Source organism: Zosterops lateralis, assembly GCF_965231275.1.
Source record: "Zosterops lateralis genome assembly, chromosome: 1".
NCBI classification, from domain to species: domain Eukaryota; kingdom Metazoa; phylum Chordata; class Aves; order Passeriformes; family Zosteropidae; genus Zosterops; species Zosterops lateralis.
Genome location: NC_139762.1, coordinates 42,710,186 through 42,733,561, shown reverse-complemented (window position 1 = coordinate 42,733,561; position 23,376 = coordinate 42,710,186). Strand labels below are relative to the sequence as shown.

The window sequence follows — 23,376 nt, the reverse complement described above, 5'->3', positions numbered from 1 at the left end:
TGTTCGTAAGACAATTCAGATCTAATTAAGCAAATTCAAACTTAGGAGGTTATAATCAAGTTTTGAACCAGTATTGTCTTTTTAACCTTAATGTAAGTGGAAGAATGCCTCTTAAACTGCTTTCTTTTCATCTGAAGCCTGAGAAAGATTAAGAATGGATTATTCTAACATTTTAGAATGCAGTGAGGTGATTTTTTTGCTTCAGACTTCAGCAACTTGGTGTTTATTCTAGAGAGTTCCTTTTGTCCAGTTGGTTGTCATGCTGGCATTTTTTCAGAGGAAAAAATTAGTCAGTTTTGGCTTCTTATGCAATTAAAAAAAGATAAAATCATAGTTCTGTCCAAAGTATAAAGAACAAAGGTCCTAAGTGTATTTTTCTGGACACTTCATTCTGTCTGGCTGCAGAAAAGTTGAAAACCTCATTCCTTTAAAAGCTAGAGTGCACAAGTGCACAACAGCCCAGTGCTGGCAGGAAGAATGCTGTACTCTTGCAAATTTGTTTATTTCTATTTTTCTTATTTCTGCAGAAATCAAGTTAGGGCTGATTAAAAAAAATGGATTGGTGTGATTGTTTTTTGGCTATATTAGTGTGTGGTGGTTTGCATATTGAAACTTAGAGGCTATGAGATTATTTAGTAAAAGGCACTGTTTTGTAGGCATATTTTGTAATACTGCAGTTGTGTAAGCTTTAAAACTTGAGTATTGTTATTTCATAGTTCTGCCTCCTCGTGTGGAAACAATTCAGTTATTCAGTGGATCCTTTCCCGCCACAATTAAGGATGTTGTTTCCAGCTTAGTTGGGCTTTTAAAACAAGTTCATTTGAGCTGGAGTTCAGGCCTTCTTCAGATTTTAAATTGATTGTTGAAACTCAGTAATAAGAGTCCAGTGATTGATCACATCTCATTTAGTGGCAGTGCTGGTGTAGCTGTGTTAAGCAAAGCCCACATGTAGGACTTCAGGGGAGGAGATGCCAAGACTATGACCATGTGAGTGGGATGAAACCACAGCAGTCTTAGGGTTGTACCATAAAATCTGCATCATCTGTACAATGGTCTGCAGTTTTCTTCTCCTCTTTTTGTGCTAATGAAGGTCACTGTCTTTAGAGAGAGGCTCTTGGACATAGTGAGATACAAAGTGCTGTTTATTCAAATGAGTTTGCCATTTCAAGTCTCTGCGGTGAGCTCACAAAGGCACTACTGGTATTTCTAGACAGAAGTTCTGGGAGGTTTTTTTGTATATTTTCCTGTCACTTTCCACTCTGGTAACCTGATCTTTTAGTGTACAATTTATATTAAAATGAGATCTTGAATTGAGGATCTCAACTGCTGAATTGCATTTTTTAAAGATTATATTGGATAATGAGTATTTGGTCAGAATATATGCAGCAGAATGAGAATGCTGCAAGTAAGAGGGAATTGTTTGAAGAGCTAAATATAAGAAAACTTCACTGGCTTTTTACTTTCCCTTCAGAGTTTTGGATTTCACTTCTGAAAACCAGTCTCCTCAGCCTGTCACTGTCACACCACCAGGACTTTAGGCTGTCTTTAGCACCCCATCTGCCACACATAGTATAAAATTAAGCTCCTCCATCATTCAGGGCCTCAATAGGTTGGTAGCAGAAATCATGTGGAGCCCTCAAGGCTTAGAGTATAGAGTCAGAGGAATATTACAGATAGAACTTTGCTTGATTTATATCTAAACTTGTAAAACTTATTAGCCTATAAAGGACAGTATGTGTGTAAATATAAAATACAGAAGGAGAGAGCCAACCAGCAGATAAGTTACCAGGCACAGCAGTTCTCTCTTTTTGCAGGGAAGTGCTGTGACTTGCTGAGTAGCTGTAAGGACTCTGTTCGAGCCTCTGTGACTGGAATTCTTGTTCCTGTTTACAAGCTCTCTTCGAGAAGGGCTGAATGGATAATAAAAGTTTGACAGCTTCTATTTCATTATCCATGGGATCCAAAAGGGCTGATCTGTGCTTTGGTCCCGCTTAGAATAGCAGGCTGGGCCAGCAGAGGGAAGGAAATGTGTTTGTGACAGTGGCTCCCTGCCTGCTGTAAATAACCCTTGCTTTTGGGAAAAAGTAAATGCAATGAAGAATTAAAGAGGAAAGCAGAAGAATTGCTGTAATAGAGGACAGCTGTTGGTTTGCATTTGGCATCACTGAGCCACTTGGATTCACATAAGATAAATGTTTGTACCAGAAGTTCCTTTTGGTCGTGAGAGAGTAACCCTTGAGCTCCCCTGTGACAGACCTGCACAATGAGGGGAGCATGGAGGAGAAAGAAGGGAGAGAAATAAATTATGTCCCTTAGCCTTTGTTTGCCTTGCAGTGCCCTCCAGGATGTTTCACTGGAAACTTCTAACAGAGTGTTATCGTGAAGTAAGTGACTTTGGCAACATCTGCCTTGCTAGAGAAGGCCCTTGAGGCTGTATCCAAATCACTTGGGGCTGGATCCCTCCAGGGCAGACTGCCTAGTGCTCAGCCCCAGGTTTTTTCCTGGGCCCATGGGAGCCTCTCTATTCCCATGATATGAATGTAATGGTTTGTGCAGTTTTTGTTTCAACTCATCTGAAATAAAGCAAAGCCATGCAGGGGCCTACCACAGAGACATGGTACCATCTGCAACTGAGGGGTTGTGCCATGGGCTTGGGGGAGACAGGAGATCTTAGGGATGGCACGGGATTTGACTGGGGAGTTGTGGGGGGATGTGACATACAGTGGCACTCTAGGGCAAATGGGGAGTGCTTTCTTGCCTGTAGCCTCTTGGGAAGGCTCCTTGGAATGTTTTTATACTTGGAAAGGGACTTGAGATTTGGTTATCATCTGACTGTGGTTGGGTCTCCTTGGGTTAGTTTGTTAGAGGTTGGAAGGGACCTAATCCATGCAGGGTGGGTAGTCAGCGGCCCAAAGATGTTTGACAGAAGGGATAGATCTACCCCTTACATTCTCTAACTCTGAGGTTGGTGATCTGTATGTTCATATGAAATACTCATCTTCTGGTGGTTTGGGAGGGTGTGCCCCTCCCATTTTGGAGGGTTATGATTAACTGGTTTGTTGATGTTTGATGTAAATTAGTTTATATCAAAGTATGTTTTTGTGTCTTGTAAACAAGGGAAACAATGGGTGGTTTGTTAACTGAGAGGAGAGGAAAAGGTGGATTTCCATGTGCGTGGAACAGCCCATCCCTGTTGTGTGAGCTGCTCTCCAAAGTCATAATGAAATGGGAAGCAGCCTGCATGGGTATCAAGGCCACTGCTTTTTCCTTTGCTCATTATTCACACTGCAAAAAAAATTAAATTGTTGTGGCCTAGGTGGGAAATATGCTATCCCAAAATTTGGCGGGGTCACAATTACAGCTGTCCTAACTGTTCTCTTCCCCCTTTCCCCTGGGTAGTGTGATCACAGGGAAATCATATATGCCTTTGTCTGCTTTGCATACAGGTAGTGCTTCCAACATTTATTTTGGAGAAAAGATCCCTGCTGGAGATGTATGCAAATTTCATGGCCCATCCAGACCTGTTTTTGTCAATTACAGCTGGAGCCACTCCCGAGGAAAGAATTATCAGCTTTGTGGAGTATTATCTAACAGCTTTTCACGAAGGCCGAAAGGGAGCAGTTGCCAAGAAGCCCTATAACCCTATAATTGGTGAAACCTTTCATTGCTCGTGGGATGTGCCTAAAGATAAAGTGAAAGCATTCAGAACTAACGGTGCCTCCACGGTTTCTAAGGACTCAGCCAAGGAGCTTGGCCAGGACCAGTCCACGTGCTACAAGCTGAGGTTTGTAGCTGAACAAGTGTCTCATCATCCACCAGTATCTTGCTTTTACTGTGAGTGCAAAGAGAAGAAAATGTGTGTGACCGCTCATGTGTGGACCAAAAGCAAGTTCATGGGCATGTCAATAGGTGTTTCTATGGTAGGTGAAGGTAAGAAATGTGCTTTTATTCTGCTTTTTTTGAGCTAATATTTTTGGGTGTCAACATAAATTCAAATGTTTTCCTGCTCATTCGCCCTCTGACCTTTCATTTAAACCTTATGACTGTTTGCTTTTGTGAAGTTTGGAATTAAAACTGCAGGGTTCATATAACCTTTTGCTGTCCAGACAGAATGTGAAATGCACATTATGTGTATAAATGTGTGCTTATATTTATGAGACTCTATTAATATATATGGCCAGACTCAGAAATAATTAAGTTACAATAGCAAATGAAAAATCATAGCATATTCTGTAAAAATATTTTTGTCTCCTTAATTTTTAAAGTAATATGGGATGTGGTGTTCACAATTGGAGCAAACCAATGAGAAAAAACATGTTTTTGCATAAGCCTAACATTTGTTTTTTATAATTTCTGCAAAGAACCATGATTTCTGTAGTGTTTGCTACACTAAGTTAGTGTAGTTTAGTGTATACACTAAGTTAATGTATTTTCATAAGCTTTCTAGAAAGTCACATAGTAGAGGTGTGAATCCTGATTTTCTATATCATGCATATGCAGTCTGCATTCTGATAAGTCACTGCTCAGCTTGAGTTCAGAAATACAGGGACTCATAACAAATTCAGATCATCCTGGATGATCTGAACTTGTTACCAGTGTTGTCACTGACTGTTAATGCTTTGAGATAAGTGTGTTTCTAAGCAATTAAAGTCCCTTTGGTCATTTGAGGGTAAGTATGGATTTCAGTGTTTTGCCTTAACTAGTTTTTAGATTGTAGTCTCAGAACTATGAGGACAACTTGCTTCTTTTTGTCATCATTATGTTAAATACTATGGTATTAAAGGCAGTAAAAAAGGTGGAGTGGGAACTATAGTGGTTTGGTTTTGCTTATTAATAGCAAAAAAATAATTATGGTGAAAAAATGCATGTATATTCTGCTATTTCCACTATCTAAAACTAAAGACCAGCATAGAGGACTGCAGTAGCTCCTTCCCTGATGGCAATATATTCCCTTTTTTTCATAGAAGAGACGTGAAGCCTCCTTTCTCTTGATTTTGATATCTTTGTGATAAAGTCTGTGTTAGCATGTGTGTTTCCTTCTTCCTATGATTTAGGTATTTTGCTTTGAGTTTGGGGTTAAGGAAGTTGGGAAGGGAGTGTCAGAAGGGAAATTGGTCTGTCTGTCTCCCTCCTGTACTACTGCCAGCCTGAGTCAGTGGCTTAACGTTCTGCGTTTTTCTGGTACATGTTCATTTCTAGTACTCTTTTGCTCAGTGAAGGGAACTATTTAATGGAAATAAAATTAAACACAAAGTCACTTATGATTATGTAGGAGTAGGGAAATTTCTTTCTCTTGCTGCTAGCGCACACAGTTCCCTGGGATTGGGGGTGTCTGCTGTGGGGATTATTTAAGACTTCAAAGTCCTGATGTGTCCCAGTTTTGCGAGAGAAAGGGTCTAAGAAATTAATCACTTACTCACCCCAAGGATTGTTTAACGTGTGCTTGTGAGAATAAGTTCTTCTCTATACTCTTTGTTTTTTTCATGATCCTGGAGATATCCCAGGAGTGAGGGCGGGCTTTGGTGAACATCTGCGGTAGCAAACTGTTCTGTTCCAAGGTTTGCTGCTGTCTTTGTGATGTGCATTCTGGGAGGAAATCTGGGTTCACCAGTTTATAGTTACTATTCATCTTTTTGTTCATGTGAGCAGTGCAAGAGCAGGGACCTTCATAGTGACAGCATTTCTGGGAAGTGATGGAGACACTTCAGTGCAGCCCAAGCATTTCTGTTTCATGTTGAGGACTGGCAATGGGCAGCAAGAAGTTGTACCACTGAGGCTTTTCTATCATCTGAAAACAGCAAGTCTAAGGCTGACAGCCTCAGTTTAAAATATCAGCTTTGCAGTGCAGTTCCTTCACTTGAAACTGCACTTTTTTTTTTAAATTTTTAAAATTTTTTTTCTTTTATTATTTTTTTTTTTATTTTCGGTCCAGGAACATCTTCCTGATTAAGTTGGTATGTGGATTTGTCACGCTGTGCAAAAATTAGAATCTACTGCAGATGCTTCTTTCTTATGTGCTGCATAAGTATAAATTCTGTAGTAGATTGAGGTCAGTGTGAGTAGCAGGGAATAGATTGCTGAACCAACAAAAAGGCACTGCTGGACTAAAAGTGTGGAAAACCTAAGCCTGTATTTACGTGCCTAGTAATGCAGGTCCTAAAATTTTTTTAATGTGAAATACAATCTGGAGATTTCTTCCTTGTGTTTAGGGACATGTTAAGAGTTGCAACATTTCATATGGGGTGAATTAGTCTAGCAAAGTTACTGACTTGCCTGGAAAGGTACTCTTAGTCAGAAGGCATATGAAGCTACTTAAAGTTAGCTCCCTGGAGAAACTTTGACACGCCAAGGTTGGCTAGTAAGGTTGTAGAATCTTATTTTAAACTGTTAAAAGCAGATAAAGTGAGTTTCTGGGGAATGAAGTATCATTGATCCTGCTTTTGATGGGAGACAAAGTAACATCTCATGGATCATCAAAACCTCTGGGTTTTAATTGTTGTGGGGTTTTTTTGCTACTGCGCATTGGATGACCAAACCAGTCATTGTTGGGATTTTGTCTTGTCCCTTTCTTCTTTTTTTTTAAATTTCCCCGCATTATCAACCCTTTTTTTGCCTGTTGCTGGAGTTAAAATATGTACATGTGAGGGCTTTTGACTTTTTGTAAGAGCAGTAAGGATTTTAGAGGTGGCATCATGTTACTTGAAAGCCAGTTTTCTTGATACCTCTAATATACCTGTGTCCATTTTGAGATTTGGGCTAAATAATTTTGCTGTTGGTTCAATATTAGTTTCATTATACTACAGATTGGCAGTACTAATTGATATATGAGAGGGGGAAAAAATCCTTCCAAACAGAGTGTTAGAGAAATAAAATAAATGTTTTGGATAATTCAGCGGTGGTGAGTGACCATCTTGTTCTAGTCAGATATCTGTCAGAACAGTTCTGTTTGACCAGGTTGCCCAGAAAAGTTGCGGATGCCCCATCCTTGGAGGTTTCCAAGGCCAGATTGGATGGGGCTGTGAGCAACCTGGTCTAGTGCAAGATGTCTCTGCCCTCAGGGCTTGGAACAAGATGGTTTTTAAGCTCCCTTCCAACACAGGCCATTCTGTGATGATTCTGTGACGATGACCAGAAACTTCATTGTAGCCTAATATTGAATACAAGCAGCTCTGGTGTGTTTTAAAACTTTGCTCTCTACTGAACAGTATTGTGTGTGTCCCTCCAACAGTTCAATGAAGCTTTTTCTATTGCAGTTGGGTATTTGCAGAAATAAAGTAGTACTGAATTTTTGGACCTACAGTGTGTAAGGAATATGATAATGTGTCCATGGAGGCTTTGAGTCATATTTTTATAGAAAGTCCTTAGATGTATAGAGCACATTGCTTTTTGTGCTTTTTATTAGAAACTGATCTAGAATGTCATGGAAATACAAAGGTTTATAAGGGAATTTTAAGAATATGGGGATTTAAGGATGGTAATGCCTTGGCACAAAAAGGGTACAGCTCAGTGTCTGAGTGGTGTGATTTTTTTGTGTATGTCGCACCTCAAAGTGACTAAGATTATTTTTTTTTTTGTCTGTGGTTTTTGTTTGTTAATTCAAAGTAAGTATCAACTGCAGAGATGCAGAACAAGTGGGAGAGCACTGCTGGAAATCCATGTGGGGAGCTGTTTTATATGCTAGCCTTTCTTCACCTCTGGTTATGAGTGGTCTAAATCTTGCTTGCCAATGAAATGTTGCAACTTGTCTTTGCTGTATGACAAACCCCCCATTCTTCAGAGTAGTCAGCACTGAGTTTCCTCATGAGAAAGCCATCCTGAATAGAGAAGAGGGTATTTTGCATAAAAGAACTTAGGTTGCATGTGCAGTCCCCAATTCTGGTTAATGTTAATTATGTACTAATGAAAGAGTGAGGGAGAAGATGAGGCTGTAATGAACAGGCTCACATTAAGATTTAAATTAGCAAAGGATGAGAAAGTCAATATAAATATTTAATGGTTTTTACATGGTCCATAGAATCTTTAAATGGATCCTGGCTGTAGGTTGATGCTGTGGTGAGCACACCTCAGTGTCAGCTGTGCCTGTTCCTTTTCTGCTCTTGGATTTTGGTCCAGAGCAGCAAAATCAAAAAAAAAAAAAGTGTCATCTTTGATTTATGGGTTAATTTTGCAGAGAGCACAAAGTACATTTAAATGGATTGCTCTGTATTGTCAAGTGGCTAGTTATGTCTGGTGTTTTCACTTCTGCTATTTTAAATGTTTTAAAAAGTAGTGAGGTATAGGCTTCCAAAAATTATTTTTCTAAATTGAAAATCAACTTGAAAAGGTCTGATAGGTGGGTAGAACATTCAGTGCTCTTTCCAGGGTAAATATAAAAGAAAGCAATGAATGTTTTTTTCCTCTCTTTTTTATTCTTCTGTTCAAATACATGTATGTATTTGTATATATGTATATATGTAATAGTAGAAGTACAGGTCTGTAATTTCTAGTACTGAGAATGAGTCACACTTTAATTTACCAGTCCCAAAGCTTGATTGCTTCATGCAATTAGAGCTACCTAAATATTTCCCTAAGTACTCATTCTTGTGTTAATATTTTTATCCCAGTGTTTTTAGAGCCATTTTCATATAGCATGGCACTCATTATTTAATTTACCAAATGGTTCCAGTCTTTGAAAAATGAGCAGTGCTCAACACAGCTGCCTGGAAGGTTTGAGACAATAAACCCCCAATTCTGGCATCTCCTGTTTGCTGTGGGGATCTGGGCAGTTGGTGATGCACAACACCTGTGTGGGGCTCATCCCACACGTAACTTGATCCTCTCTGTGTGTTATGAGAAACACAGACAGGGTGAAAAGCTTCTTCTTAAACAAGGAAACTGCCCCAGGCCCCTCGTGTGCCGTGTGCCATTTGTTGTTCAGATTGATCTCCATGCAGGCAGTGGGAAGCATTAAATCCCACATGTCTCTTCTGCAGCTTATTGATCCTGAGCCTCCTCTGGGGTTTTGTGTCAATATGTGTTACTGGGAAATCAATTCACAAAGCTGCAGCATCAGTGAGGGACATGTAAGAGTCAAACTGGGAAAATGATATGCCAGGACATCACTTCCTTTGGTGCAGACTGAGGAGTCATGGTAGGGATGTGACTCTGAATACATTGCTCTAGTCAAAAGGAGGAGAAAACGGTCTTGAGGACATTTCAAGGGGGAATTACAATATTCTGCAATGGTTTATAACAAATTCACCCTTCTCTGTAGTATTTTTTTTCTAACAAACCGGATTACTAAATCCACTGCTCCTCCCAGGGTACTGATCTGGTGCATTTTTCCGTGTGTAATTGTTGCCTATAAATACTTTGGATTTTTTTTTCATAAGGAATTGGAAGTTTTTTTTTAAGAATTCTTTGATGTGTGAGGAAAAAACTAAAAATGGGAGATTATTCTACAATTTTTCATGTGTATTTACTTATATTTTCAAACTAAACGTGAATCATCCCTTACAGCAGGGACGCAAAGGAACAAAAATAGCCTGTTTATTTTTCAGCAGTTGCTTTTAAAGATCAGTTGCAATGTAATGATTATAAGCAGATGTTAAAATTACACATTGTAAAATAACTGTTAACTTTCTGTTAATTGGCTTTTAATTTATCGAGATTGACACTTGGCAGAGCTGGGAGTTAATACAAATTGTAGCACCTATTGCAAATGTTGAATCTCAGTGTAATTTTTGGCTTTTTCTCCCCTAAGGAAGCACAAGTCTCTGTTCAGATGTGGTGGTGCAGCCACAGTGTTTGTGGAGCTTCACTTAAAAGATTTTGCATGTGGGCTCTGTGAACAATGGAATGCAAACCAGTCAGGTTAATACTAAAGGTATTATCAAGTCATGAGTATTTCAGATTTGCCCTTTAAGCTCTTTTAGACTGTAATTATGGAGCTGGAGTCGTATTTCAGGTGAGATAGCACTTCATAAAAAAATGTATTTATTCAGGTGTTTAAGGAATTCAGAAAATGTGCTACCAGGTGCTAAAAATACTGCCGAAAGAGCTGGGTTCAGTTTTTAATATCTAACCTGCTGTGGTGGTTAAATATTTACATTGAAGGTCACTGCTGCTGTTTGCTCTCCACTTTAAATGTGCTTGGCAGCACTGCAGCTCTGAGTCCCTCCCACTTGACTAGGGAGAAAAAAAGCTCTTGATCCCATCAGCGGGACAGAAGCAAACTTATATTCATCCATAAGGAAATGGTGTTTATCGTACCAGTGTCCTCTCACATGAGAAAACATCACATACAGTGATGGCCAGAGGAGGAGTGGAGATGGAGGAAGACTTTTTACAAAGGCATGCAGTGACAGAAAAAGGAGGAATGACTTTAAAAGGAAAGAGAGTAGGTTTAGCTTAGGTACCAGGAAAAAATTCTTTACTGTGGGGATGTTGAGGTGTTGGAACAGGCAGCCCAAAGAAATTGTGGATGTCCCATCCCTGGCAGTGTTCAAGGCCAGGTTGGATGGCACTCTGAGCAGCAGCCTGGTCTGGTGTAAGGTGTCCCTGCCCATGGCAGGAGGGTTGGAACTGGATGGTTTTTAAGGTCCCTTCCAACCCAGGTCATTCTGTGATTCTGTGATTGTTCTTTATTAAGTTAATGCTATTATAGCATCCATTTAATGAGTTTGATAACCAAAGTAGTTTTTTCAGTAAAAATTCTTTCTGGCTGCGTGTCCAGGATGAGTGGGGTAGTTCAGCCTTGCTGCAGTGTGTGTTCAGCTTGGATGTCTCTGCACGTGTGAGGCTGAGGAAGCTTGAGGCAAAACGTGTGTGTGTGTTCTGGCTGTGTCCTCCTGGCCTTTCCCTGCTGGGGAGGGCTCAGCATGTGACACGAGGAACTTGTAACTTGCCAGGACAAAATGATTAAAGGTCCTTTTAAGACATGGCTTTTCTGCATGGTTTTGCACTCCCAGCTCCTTTTGTCAGACGTGCTGGGGTGGATGTGCTGGCTGTGTCACTGCTGGGAGGCTGAGGTTGCAGAGGTTCTGAGAACAACTGCATGAAGCTGTTCTGGTTTGCAAATGTTTTCCTGTGAAATAGTTTCAGAAGGCAGAAGTGGCAAATTGCAGAGTTTCCTGTGCCTGTATTTAGTTTTGTTAGCTGGAGTCAATATTCAAGATCAGGGCTCTCTTAGAGCTCTGTGCTTTTGAGTGTGTTTTTAAGTTTGTGTTTCCATGCAGTGTTAAGGGCATATTTTGCTATTGGCAGCAGTAGTATTGTGTTCCTATTTAATGCTTTTTCATCATTAAATGTGAGATCACTTTGAAAAAGTCGTGTCAGTATTCTCTTAAACAGATAGATTAATCAATACCACTAACAGTGTGTTCTTCCCCTGCCTGCCCCAGGGTGAAGGCAAATGGGCTTAAGCTCATCTTGTTTCTAAACAGATACTGTTACTGTGTCAAAATAACTTTCCTGCTCTTTTTTTTCAAATATTTCTGGGTTCTGAGTTCTTCCTGTGATGGGTTATTTTCAGTCTCTGCTGTGAAAAAATATTTTCAAAGCTGTCATTTTTGCCTTTAGGCACTTAGTAAATGGGACACAAAAGACTGTAAAACTCTAATAAAAATACACTGCAGACATTTGGCATGATCTAATTCTGCGTGCAAGGTTTATGGTGCTCTTTTCCTGGTCTTATGTCCTGTTATCCTGAAGACCAAACTACAGTTTTTATGGGGGATAGAATTGTATCCTTAGCCCCAGGGGAAGCTGCAAAGGTCTGATCAGGAAAGCAACTTTCTTTGTGCAACTTCCAAGTAATGTTGAAAAACTGCTGCTGTTGTGTGTTGTTTTTAGTTACAGACTCATAGTGCTGAGGGTGGAGGAACCTTTGCAGAATGAGATGGAATTACCAGTAATTTTCTCTGCCTGGTAGAGACATTGGACTTGATGTTAGTAGAGCAGAGGCTCTGCTGGCCCAGATTTTTTCAAAGCCTGTGTGAGAAACCAGGCATTTGGAAATTAAGGAGCAAAGTTAATGGGAAATTTGTAAATGCCACATTTCCTTTTTGTACCCACGGAGATTTAGAGCCTTTCACAGCATCAAGAGGAAATCAGTGGAGGACTAATCTGGACCATTCTAACTGAATGGAGAAGTGAAGAGTCCTTTGGCCATGCCCATATTTTATTTGGAGGGAGATTATGATATGACACTGAGAGAACATCTCAATTTTCAGTGTGGCTTTTTAGGTGGACGTTCTATGTTTTTGCACCTTTTAACAGTGATACAAAGTAAGGAATCCAGTCAGGTTTTCTGAAAAGTCTTTTGGTACCATGCAGGACCACAGGGTACACAGTCCAGTTGGATGCTTTTGAAGATGATTGTTACAAGAAACTTGTTCAAGAGAGCAGAGTTTGTTAGCAGACAGTGCCCTCCTTCAAGGAGAGCTGCACATTGTGCTGTCTGTGGATGTGCATTTTGATGGTCATAATTGGTCAGTGACCATCATGTCTTATCAGTGAACCTTTTATCACCTCACTCTCTTCCTCTGCAGGTGTTCTTCACTTGCTGGAACATGAGGAAGAGTACGTCTTCACCCTGCCCAGTGCCTATGCCCGCTCAATCCTTACCATCCCGTGGGTGGAGCTTGGAGGGAAAGTCAACATCAGTTGTGCCAGAACGGGCTACTCTGCCACGGTCACCTTCCACACTAAGCCCTTCTATGGAGGGAAGGTCCACAGGTATGGGAATTACTGTCTTTCTCTTGTTTATCTGCTGCTGGATTTCAGGGGAAACGCTCTTGTGCATCTGTTCAGTTCTTCTGTTGCAGTATTTTATAGACAGATAGCTTAAGTTCTTTTCCTATTAGTGCTGGAGATGACTTAAAGCTTTAGGGCAGTTTATTGTAGCAATACATATTATGTTGTTTAACTGAATTGGATGTATTTCTCTCATTAAAATAAAGTGAATGTATCTCTCCAGGCCTTGTTGCTTGTTAAAAGTTGCTGTAAATGCAGGTTCAGAAAAATGTACATGGAAAAGGCAATATTTCTGCTACCCCAGCTGCTGCTTCTGTGTGAGTCTTGTAGATGAACTGGTGTTCCAGGTGGAGCTCCTGAAAAGAGGAGGGAAGCAAAAGTGTCACTGCCCGTAGTGGTAGCTCTCTGCTCCCACTCCCATGTCTGCACTGAAATTCCAGGTGGTGAAATTATTATTTACCTTCTTTGGTTCCCCTTTACTAAGGGTGCAAAGAGGTTCTTTGCAAGACAGCCTTGTGTCTTACTTCTGTGTTTAAGTTGATGTCCCATTCATTAACGTCAGACCCCTTTCTTGTTCTGCTGTGGACTGTTGCAGTGTCCACAGGAGACTGTGCTTGGCATGGTTACCTCTCTTTTATTTTAGATTGTGTAACTATTCTTCCATATGTGTGTCAGCCATTTCAATGTTATGTTCAGGTAAATGTCCACATGGGGCTGTTTTGACAGGGTTTTCCTTTAAAAGTTGTACATTAATAATTGGTGCCATCAGGGTGAGTGAAAATTTTGGGAAGTTGTGCTGTATTACTTTTAGTAATTAAAAAATTGTGTTTTCACATTACTTTACCTGGCTTTCTAAAGCACATGTATGCATGTTTATGGACACACGCAAAACTTCTCCCTGCATTTTGGTTTTCCAGTCCTACCTGTCTATTTTGCTCACTCTCAGACCAATTCTTTGGTGTGGTGGCTTTAATCATTGCCTCTCAGCAGCTGAGAAGTGAACTTGCAGAGCTAAAGAAGAAAAAAAAAAGATACCCAAAGTTTTTGACATGAGTCTCTGACAGCAAGCATTATGTTCAGGTGTGAAAGTATCATGTATTGAAAATGTCACATGAATGTCAGGGATTGTTTTTCAGGCTGCTGAGGGTTACCTTATTTGGCTCTGGGCTTGAGCAGAGTATCAGAATTTTAAGCTGGGTTACTGCTGTACTTAGCTAGAATGTCATCCCAAAGCTGTTGCTGTGTTAGAAGAGCTTTCCTGGATGAGTCTTTTTTGGAGGCAGCATCACTACTTTGCTTGAATAATTGGTTTGTGGAGGTAGAAAGCTGCTTGCCCCCTTAGCAAGGTAGTGCTTTCATGTGCTGATAATAAATGGTACCAGTTATTTCTGTGGTCTGTTTGTCCTTCCCCCTGGAATCAGGGTTACGGCCGAAGTGAAGCACAATCCAACAAACACCATTGTGTGCAAGGCACAGGGAGAATGGAATGGCACCCTGGAATTCACTTACAGCAATGGAGACACCAAAGTGATCGACACCACCAAACTGCCTGTCATCAGGAAAAAGATCAGGCCCATAGAAAACCAGGGGCCACTGGAGTCGAGGTAAGGGCAGAGGCTTTGCAGTGTTGTCCTGAACTTTGGGTGGGAACAGAGCAGGGAAGCCAACTGAATTCTGTGGTTCAAAAATTCTAACTCTGACTAAGTACATTAGAAAAAAACCTGTTCTGTATTCACTGTCAATAACTGTTGATGTTTATTTTCAGAAAAATCAATACTTTAATTGAATTTAGGAACATTTTATTGGAGGATTTAAAAATATGAGTTAAACTACATTTTGTTATCTGCAAATGTCTTTCTGTTTTACAAGGGTGTCTTGAGTCATTGTGCAGGGTCAGATACAATTTGTCTACTTTCTAGACTACTTGCTTATCCAGAAACTCATTTTCTCCTGTTCTGTGGAACATAAAGATTGTAGTAAATTAGGAAACCAGTAGCTTTTCAGTGTATTTATTGTGTTTTTTTTAGATACTAGTAAGCAAATTGCATCCATCCAGTGTCTCTGCAGGATTGTAAACCCAAACGCATTTAAACAGCCCTGGACATATGCTAAACCAACAAAGCTATGGTTGGTTTCAGACAGAGAGCAGTTTGGATTAGATATTAGGAAGAAAATCTTTACTGTGAGGGTGGTGTGGTACTGGAACAGGTTGCCCAGGAGGTGTGGAAGCCTTGTCCCTGGCAGTGTTAAAGGCCAGGTTGGATGGGGCTCTGAGCAACCTGGTCTAGTGGGAAGGGTCCCTTCCCATGGGGGGCGGACAGGGAAGGTGGAACTAGAGGATCTTTAAGGTCTCTTCCAACTCAAACCATGCTATGAGGGTTTTTCTCAGTGCTTTTCTTGGCAAAGTTTCTGCTAGACTGATACAAGGCACTGTATTTGAGTGTGGTCAGTTATGTGAGAAACGTGTAGCTCTGTGGTGGTAAATATTGTACCTGGGAATACAGGGCACAGACCTAGAGGGGCTCCCTAGAATCAGTTCTTCTGTTAGTGACCTCACTGGACCAGTCAGTGTCCCAATTCAATGCATTCTTGGGTTTTGGCTGACACTCCCTTATAATTCAAAAAATTAACTGCAAAAAACCACAAATTAAATGCCTGTCATCTGGGGACTGGAGGAACATCAGTAAGGAATGTGAACTGGAAATTATAAAAATAAATCCAACTGCTTTGAGAAAAAAGCTCAGGTGGTGAAGACTCAGGAACATAAACAGAGTCTGCTGAGAAAATTGCATGGCAAAATACTGGGTGTTGAGTGAGTCTGAAAATCTGGTCCCAGACGTGATGAATATCGTAGGAGAGTGATGGTTCCCAAGCTGCGAGACTTGGAAAACTGGCATGGATAGCGTGGCCTCAGGCTGCTGCTCACCAGACTGGTGTCCAGCAGCACTGGGCTGTGGCAGAGTTCTCACCCTCCCTTGTGCTCCTTCTCCCTGGGCAGGCGCCTGTGGCAGCACGTCACCAATTCCCTGAAGGAGGGGAACATCGATGCCGCCACGGAGCACAAGCACCGCCTGGAAGAGAGACAGCGAGCAGAGGAGCGGCAGCGCGCGGCACTCGCCACTCCCTGGAAACCCAAATACTTTGCCAAAGAGGTACTTGGAGTCTCTTGGTTTAGAGACACGTTAGCAAGTTCCTGCACAGGGGAAAAGTGAATGTCCGTGGATTTTGTCGTGGGCTGGTGTTGTTATGTACCAGTCACTGTTTAAATTTTCTATTTGACAGAGTCTGGCTCTTGAAGGAGAACAGTAGACTTCTCCATATCTATCTTGTGAACTTGTTCACTTTTCTTCAGTTAGACTGATTTTGATCTTTGGTGCCTAATGTTAGGCGCATAAAGTGATGTTTTTCTGTAAAATCCAGCCCTTACTTTTCAAATTCTGCACACTCACATCCTCTATAATCTTAGCATACTAAAATGTGCACAATCTAGGGAGATTTATCCAGTGTAAGTAAGCATTGACATCCTAAACACAGTCTTGGGTTTCATCTGTGTGAAAAGAAACAGATTTTACCAAGTTCATCTTTCTCCTTCCTTGGAGGAAAGGTGGAGGGGAAATGAGACTGACTGGGGGAATTGTTACATTAGCTGCTATTTAAACCAGAATCTCTTGCATTTTCTCATTGCATCTCTTCCCCCTTTGTAATTTTTTTCCTCCCGCCCACATTACTTGTCAATTCATTAAACACCGAATTTTCAGGTGACAGGGATGGCTTCTTGTTTGGTCTTACTTTAGCTTCTGTGTGGACATACACAGATGTGGTATTTATAAATCTTGTTTGTAAACTCTGCTTCATTTCCTTACAGGGCGATGGTTGGCTGTACGTGAATCCTCTCTGGAAGACCCATTGACAGGAGAGAGCAGTTGCCTCATAACTTTACCTGAAAGGCATTAAAATGATACAGTATGTAACTTCAGGATGTCCTTGGATAGGTCGTGTTCCCAGAAGATCCCCATGGGAAGCTATGTACTGTGAATGATGCATCTCAAAATATCCACGAGCTCGAGTTTATTCAGGAGCCATTTTGTGTGTGCAGATCCACAGACACACAGGCACACGTCCCCAAGTACCCACAGTGTGCATGTGTTGTGTGTGTTATTTACACTACATGTAAACAGTACCAACACCAATAGCAACTCAAAGACCTTTTCCTCCAAGTGTTAGGGTACAGAACCCTGGCTGGATTGGCCGGGGTTCCCTAAGTTGTGTGCTTGCAGGATCAGGCCCTATGCTAGTATTTAAGAAAATACTTTTTTATTAGTACTGGTTAAGGTTTTTCTATTTTTCACTTTTGCCAAAAATGTTTTGCACTTAAAATGTGACATGTCTCTTAATGGCAGTCATTCTGTCTGAACAGTCACCGAGTAACTCACCTTGACATAAGAATGATCCACTGGCTGTGCTCGCTCTGGGTTGCTGAGTTCAGTGTGTTTTTCCTGTCACTGACGAGTGTGAATTTCCTGCCACCCTATAAGAAGTAGCAATACCTTCTCCAGAACGCTGCTCTTCACACTAACCCGTTGTGCCCTCGCTGCTTTGTCTGTTCATGCTCCAGCTGTTCAGTTATCTCTGGTCACCACCCCTGAGCCAGCTGCTCTGGTAACTTAGATCTTGCTGTGTAATGTTCTCTGGCTGCTGTCATGCCAACACTTCTGGCTTACATGTTCCACTAAATGGAGTTGCTTCTGATAAAACATTGGGATGAGTAGAGATGATCTAACTAGCCTTCCCAGATAAATGATACCATGATGTAAAAGTAACAATTTAGTAAATTATTCCATCGAGACAATAACTTCATGAATGAAACAAATGAAATGGGATACAATTTGTTTTGTAGGGTTAAAAAAAAAAAATCCTGTCAACTTGATCTTGTTTTGTAAGGTACCCAATGTGACACTGACAAAGTGGATTCTAGAAGTGTGTTACGGCTTTGTTGCTTTTTGGTTTGTATTTGTTGGAAGTAAAGATGTTTTTGAGAGAGGTGGCAGTAAAAGGCACATGTAAAAATGTGCTCAGTGCTTCTTTCCACAGTGCCCCTAAAGAAACCACTCTATTTCTACTACACAGTAGCATGGATGTCTGTCTGTAGAGCTGAGTAATTTTGTGCCTTTTGTCTGCCTTGTTCATACACTGGCTTAGGCTTGATAGATACTATACAAAGATACCTACATCAAAGCACTGCTCACATCTGTGCTTGTAAGTCCTGCATTTTGTTTTTTCAGTAGACATTAAAATCTCTTGAGCAGCTCAGAAGGCTGAGTGGAGGAGGTGTGTGCACAAGGAAACATTCCATTAATTGTTCCTTTAGATTTGAACTTGAGATCTCTAATGAAGGTGTGGCTACTTTTTCCTCCAAAATACTATTTAGTCGTCTTGTCTGTCTTTTTTTTTTTTTTTTGCACATTAGAAAGTTTCATGTTCTAAATGATTTAAATCCTATTTTTTAAAAGAAGTGGATTGTATGAGATTGGTTTTGTATCTGATACTTTTTTTTTAAGAGAAAAAAAATCTTATTTTTTAGGAATAGTTGATGTAACAGTTTTCTGTAACAAAACCAAAATGATGCTCTTGTAGTAATCACTGAACTGCTACTGAGTATCATCAGGAACACTTGTACTTTATCACCTGCAAGAATTCACTTTATAATGGATCCACTCTTGTTCTAGAGATTAGTCTGATAAGTACCTAAAAGTATTCCTGCAGTTTGTAGTATCATCACAAAGAACAATGGAAAAAGCAGAGTTAAACCCATGGAACATCCTCCCTGAACTCACACACCAAAGAACAAGACACATACTCACTAAATAGCCATTGCAAACCTCTGTGTGTCAGGCATGCAGGCCTGGGCCCCTGAAGGAGTAGACCTCTTTCAGCTGGGATGGTGTGACTGTCAAGGCTACAGCGATGCTGTAGCTGTTCTTTTAAGGAGAAATTTGAATAATTTTCTGCTTGTAATTTATTGAAGATTTTCTCTGTCTGCATGGTTGGTTGTTTCTGCATGCTGAGGACATTCCACTTGTGCTCTGATCACTGTTTTGTTCTGTTCTGATGCTATGAAGAATCCCCTGATGCCATTACCACTCCTTCTTTCCCAAATTAACTTGGGAGACACAAACATAAAAAGTCCTTTCAGAAAAGATCCCCATCAGCGAGAGATTCCAGAACAAGATTCACAAATGTAATTTCATTTTTTCTGATAGTATGTGTTCAGTATATTTTGCAGGACTGAAAAGTAAATATTCATAAGCCTTATTCTGTAGGTCGTTCCAATAGCTGTCTTGGAATTGCAAGTAAATACTTTCCTTTTCAAGTAGCCGATGTACACTGAATTGTAATGTAAAAGCTTCCATGTACTTCAGTTATTTTTTTGTGCACACCTGTAGAAAGCCTATGCAACCTTTTTTTTTCTTAAATTAGAAATGTTCAGAAAGAAAATTTATACCTTTATCATTTAAAAGATGCTCTGGCAGTCTCTTCTGATTTGCCTTCCTTTCATAATTTGTGAATTTAAAATGAGAATGCTCATGAATAAAAGATTTGTTTCATTTAGCAGTGGGATGCCCTTCCTCTTTCCACGGAAGCCTTAGTTCAGTGGTGTCAGTCACTGACTGTCAGGAGCTGTGTAGGACACCCGAGCATGGTTGCCATGGAAGCGATTTGCCAGGTTAATCGGAGTTTGGTGTGGGGCTTTTCTGCCCTGCTTATTCTCCCAGACACTCTGGAGGTAAGTTTTGTGTTTACACTGGATAGCTCTGCCCAGGGAAAACAGGGCTGGGCAGCAACAGCTTTAGGAAAGGCTGGGGAACATTTGCTTCATTTTGGCAAGAAAAGAGGAAATAGGTAAAGGTGCTTGCTTCTGAAAATCCTATTTCATTTAATCTTTATCACCAACAGAGATTCTTGATTAGAATCTCTTAAAACACAGCTCTACATTATTGCAGCATTGGACACTTGCACGAGGAAAAATGCTCTTGGAAGAATCACACAGATTGTGGTCAGCATTTTTCAAGTGTTAGATAATGCCTTTCTGCTTTTCTTTAAACGTTCATCCACAGTGCTGGAAACAGTCTTGCTGGAACACTTTGTTTTTATGCAAAATGGAAAACAACAGTGCCTGTAAATATGGCAGGAAACTCTACCCCGTCCTGTTCCTTGTCTTCTGTGGCATTGCTTCAAGGCCCCACCTTTGAGCAGTTTATCCACTTAAAAACGTTAAAGATGTTAGGATGTTTAGTTACAGCCAAATAGGATTTTTTTTTCAGATTTTACTCATGATGAGACTGGTATGTACCAAGGACTCTGTCAAAAGCATTCAGCTGCTTTTTAGAGAGTAAATCTATCAAGGTAATTAATGACTTTTCTCCTTGTTACAAAATTACTTCTCCTAGTCAAAATATTTCTTCTGGGATTACCAACAGCACCGTCTGCCTCACCGCTTGCACCAGTAATGATCGAGATACAGAACCTATGCAGTATTGAGTTCTAGACACTTGCAGCTTTAGTTCCTGAGCAACTGCTGACCTGAGCCTGGCTCACGTGTCTTTTGTGGTTTTTTGTGTGTTGGTTTTTTGTTTGTTGTTGTTAGTTTTTTACTGTTTTGTGGCAATTATGCTTCAAACTTTAACTTAGAACAAAAGGAGAAAGGATGGCTGGAGCTAAGGAAATAAACTAGTCTGGGAGGTGTATGTGATGAAGAAGGAAGATGCTGATAGTCTTCGCTGGTATAAGCACTGTTCAGTTCTCCCAGAGGAGGCAGGAGTTAGTTTAGCTGTTTGATTCCAGGATCCAGCTGGATCATACACGGACTGTATGCACTCCAAACATACACAGAGTGCAGATTCCTGAGGAACCAAGGAAGGTGAGACAGTGCCAGTTCTTCTTTGTAATCCTGCTTTTTCTAAATGGATGCCTCAATGACTCCCAAGTTTTTATTTCATTTTAACTACAGCACACTGGCAGAATCCTTGAAGCCATGTTAGATTTAAGGAAAAATAAAGCTCAGGTAAGTAGTAGGAAACTTTGGGCCCACACTGCCTGGGATCCCTGCAGTTGGCTTTTATTTCACATGCCTCAGATTCACTTGTTTCTGCTGTTAAAGAGAACACTGTCACCTAAGGCTGTAGACAGTCTGTCCAACTGTAAAGGTACCTGAAGAGGGGATCTTGTGTTTCTTTTTTAAAACAAGGCTGAGTTACTGCCAGGCCACAGACTGACTGGCAGCCTCTGTCCTGCTGCCTTTCACGTGTTCTTCCAAATCCCTTATTTCTTACCCATGGTCAGGATGCAGATTGGCTTGGAAGCAGCATGACACTAGAAGTCGTGCATCACATAATCCATCAGCCCTTCTGCTGGTGGGTGAGCAGCTGTAGCAGCTTGAGGAGCTCCAGATGCTGGAAGGAGTTGCTGCAATGTGTGGTTGGGAAGGAGGGCTGCTCTTCCCTGGACATGTGACAGCTGCCTTCATTTCATCACAGCAGCTTGGTGAAGTCAGGAGATTTGCAACATGGAATTCTAATGTTTTAATTTATGACTAGGAGGACTACAAGCAACATGCTATCAAGTTAATCACAACAAAACTGACACAACAGCCTTAACACAAAACTTGAATTAACTTTATTTTCCCCTACAGTTGACAACTGGTCTGCATTGAGCTTTAAAGCAACAAAATAAAATGAAATCTCCAAACGACAGGGGCCAGAAATCCAGATTTAATTACCTTTGTGAAAATGTTGCAGCTGTAGTATTGGTCTGTATAAACCACTGGAGTCAGAAATGAGTTCATAAATCAAAAAAATATTCTACACCTTGGGAAAGAAGTCAGCAGTAACATTCTCACAGAACACTGTAAATTTACATTTTCTTCATGAAAGGTACATACTATTCTGCATTTTACATCAAGTTATTGATGCAAGTTTTGTTTCTATAAAAAGTTACAACCTGTGGCAGGAAAACAAACTGCAAAAAAACTTTCATTTTAATTAAAGAAAAACTTCAAGTCTGTATAAAGTTTCCTTATAGCTGGAAAGTGAACACTTTCAGTCTCCATTTATATTTTAGTGCATTTAATCTGACAGTTTTCACCACTTAAAAAAAAAACCCAAACCAAAACCAGTATAAAAGACAGACAAAGCAAATAGCACTAGAGCAGGAATTTCTTCAATTGATTTAAGCGCTCTAAATAAAAATGCAGAGAAACAGATTTCCAGAAAAATTTCCACCCTCACCAGAAAGGCAGTGAGGGCTGAAGAGATCTGCAAATCTTCCACCTCTGATAGCCACAAAACAGGGGTTTTGTATACCTGTCAACCTTCTTTTCCCCAATAACCAGGCCATACTTGTTTTACCAATGTAAACATTCACCTAAAATAGTTTAATTTCTGTTCTGAAACACCAGCAGCTCCACGGTGCTCAGTTGTATGTTGTTATAGCATTCATTACTGTCGTTTCAGATCTTTCAGGAGGTTACAAATTTAGCCCTTGTATCTACAGTGTGCAAGATTTGCCTTGTCTACCTTGTGAAATGACAGTGTAAGGCAGCAATACTGCAATCCCGTGTTGAACAAAAGAAGCTTGTCCAATTAATCTGTCCTGTCACCTCTTGTGAAAACTGCAGCTTGCTTTGCTTCTTACACTCCAGCTCAAAACCAGCCTGCAGCAAGAGTAAAAGGACATTGAAAGAAACCATTGAAAAATAATCATGGGAGTAACTTGTTTTGAAAGTTGAATTTGAGAGAGCTCTGCCACCTTTCTTGTTGAAAAAGTCATTTTCAGATGTCACCATTCCAGTTTTCATACTGCTGCTATTCAGCTGAACAGTGTTCTCCAGAAAAGATTGACAAGTAATGCATGTGCCAAGGACCAAATTACAGGGTTCTTTGGTAAAGTCAGTCCAAATTTTCAACAGATTTGAAGGATAATATGTACCAATAAAAAAAATGCTGCTAGACTTGGATAGCAGCTCTGTCTTGCTTCACATTACAAATCTAAAACAGCTGTTCTCAATAAGCCAATATTTTTAATCAGACATTGCCTGAAAATTTTGTACAATAATCTGGACCAATGATGGTTCTGTACCCTCATGTTGCTGTGAAACATGATTTGAGCTAAAGGCAAAGACTGGTTATCTCAAGGACAACTGCTTCGTATTAGCAATCAGAACAGTGTGTTTAAACTGTCTTCCTGTTGGGTCTCTTGCCTTTCTTTAAAATTAGTTTATTCTTAATGTAGCCACGCTTCCTTTTGGAGGTCTAAAAAGAAAAACAGAATAACAGGTATTAGTTAATGATTTAGTCTTGACCGCGGTTTAATGATGTGCATTCAATGCCTGAGCTTTAGATTGATTTTTAAGAGCTTAAATGCTAAACCCTCAACTAGGCATTATCCAGTTATTATTTTTAATGTTGGGATTGTTAATTCCTGCCAAGCAGTTGCTTTTGCACAAAATGTGCTTTTGTAACCCTGTCTACCAGATCTGTAAAATTCTTTTCAAAGCATGTGCTGAGGCAGAATTAATAATTAACCAACATGATCAAACTCTACTATGTCCAAAGAGCACAACTGGTAAAAGTGTTCGTTTTGTTT

The 23,376-nt window shown here is 40.3% G+C and overlaps 2 protein-coding genes across 2 annotated transcripts in view; one reads left to right on the top strand and one right to left on the bottom strand.

Annotated features, from left to right (window-relative positions):
* OSBPL10 (oxysterol binding protein like 10) overlaps positions 1-19,344 on the top strand; it is a gene marked incomplete at its 5' end in the record, with an annotated part of 111,691 nt that extends 92,347 nt beyond the window's left edge. The window contains 5 exons of the mRNA XM_083871826.1: positions 3,447-3,930; positions 12,531-12,717; positions 14,157-14,339; positions 15,734-15,887; positions 16,601-19,344. Coding sequence (XP_083727952.1) covers positions 3,447-3,930; positions 12,531-12,717; positions 14,157-14,339; positions 15,734-15,887; positions 16,601-16,645 — 1,053 coding nt within the window. The 3' untranslated portion in view covers positions 16,646-19,344. The remainder of the gene's footprint in view (positions 1-3,446; positions 3,931-12,530; positions 12,718-14,156; positions 14,340-15,733; positions 15,888-16,600) is intronic.
* Positions 19,345-21,385: 2,041 nt separating this feature from the next.
* The window catches only part of STT3B (STT3 oligosaccharyltransferase complex catalytic subunit B), a 50,730-nt gene continuing 48,739 nt past the window's right edge, over positions 21,386-23,376 (bottom strand). The window contains exon 16 of the mRNA XM_083858361.1: positions 21,386-23,042. Coding sequence (XP_083714487.1) covers positions 22,962-23,042 — 81 coding nt within the window. The 3' untranslated portion in view covers positions 21,386-22,961. The remainder of the gene's footprint in view (positions 23,043-23,376) is intronic.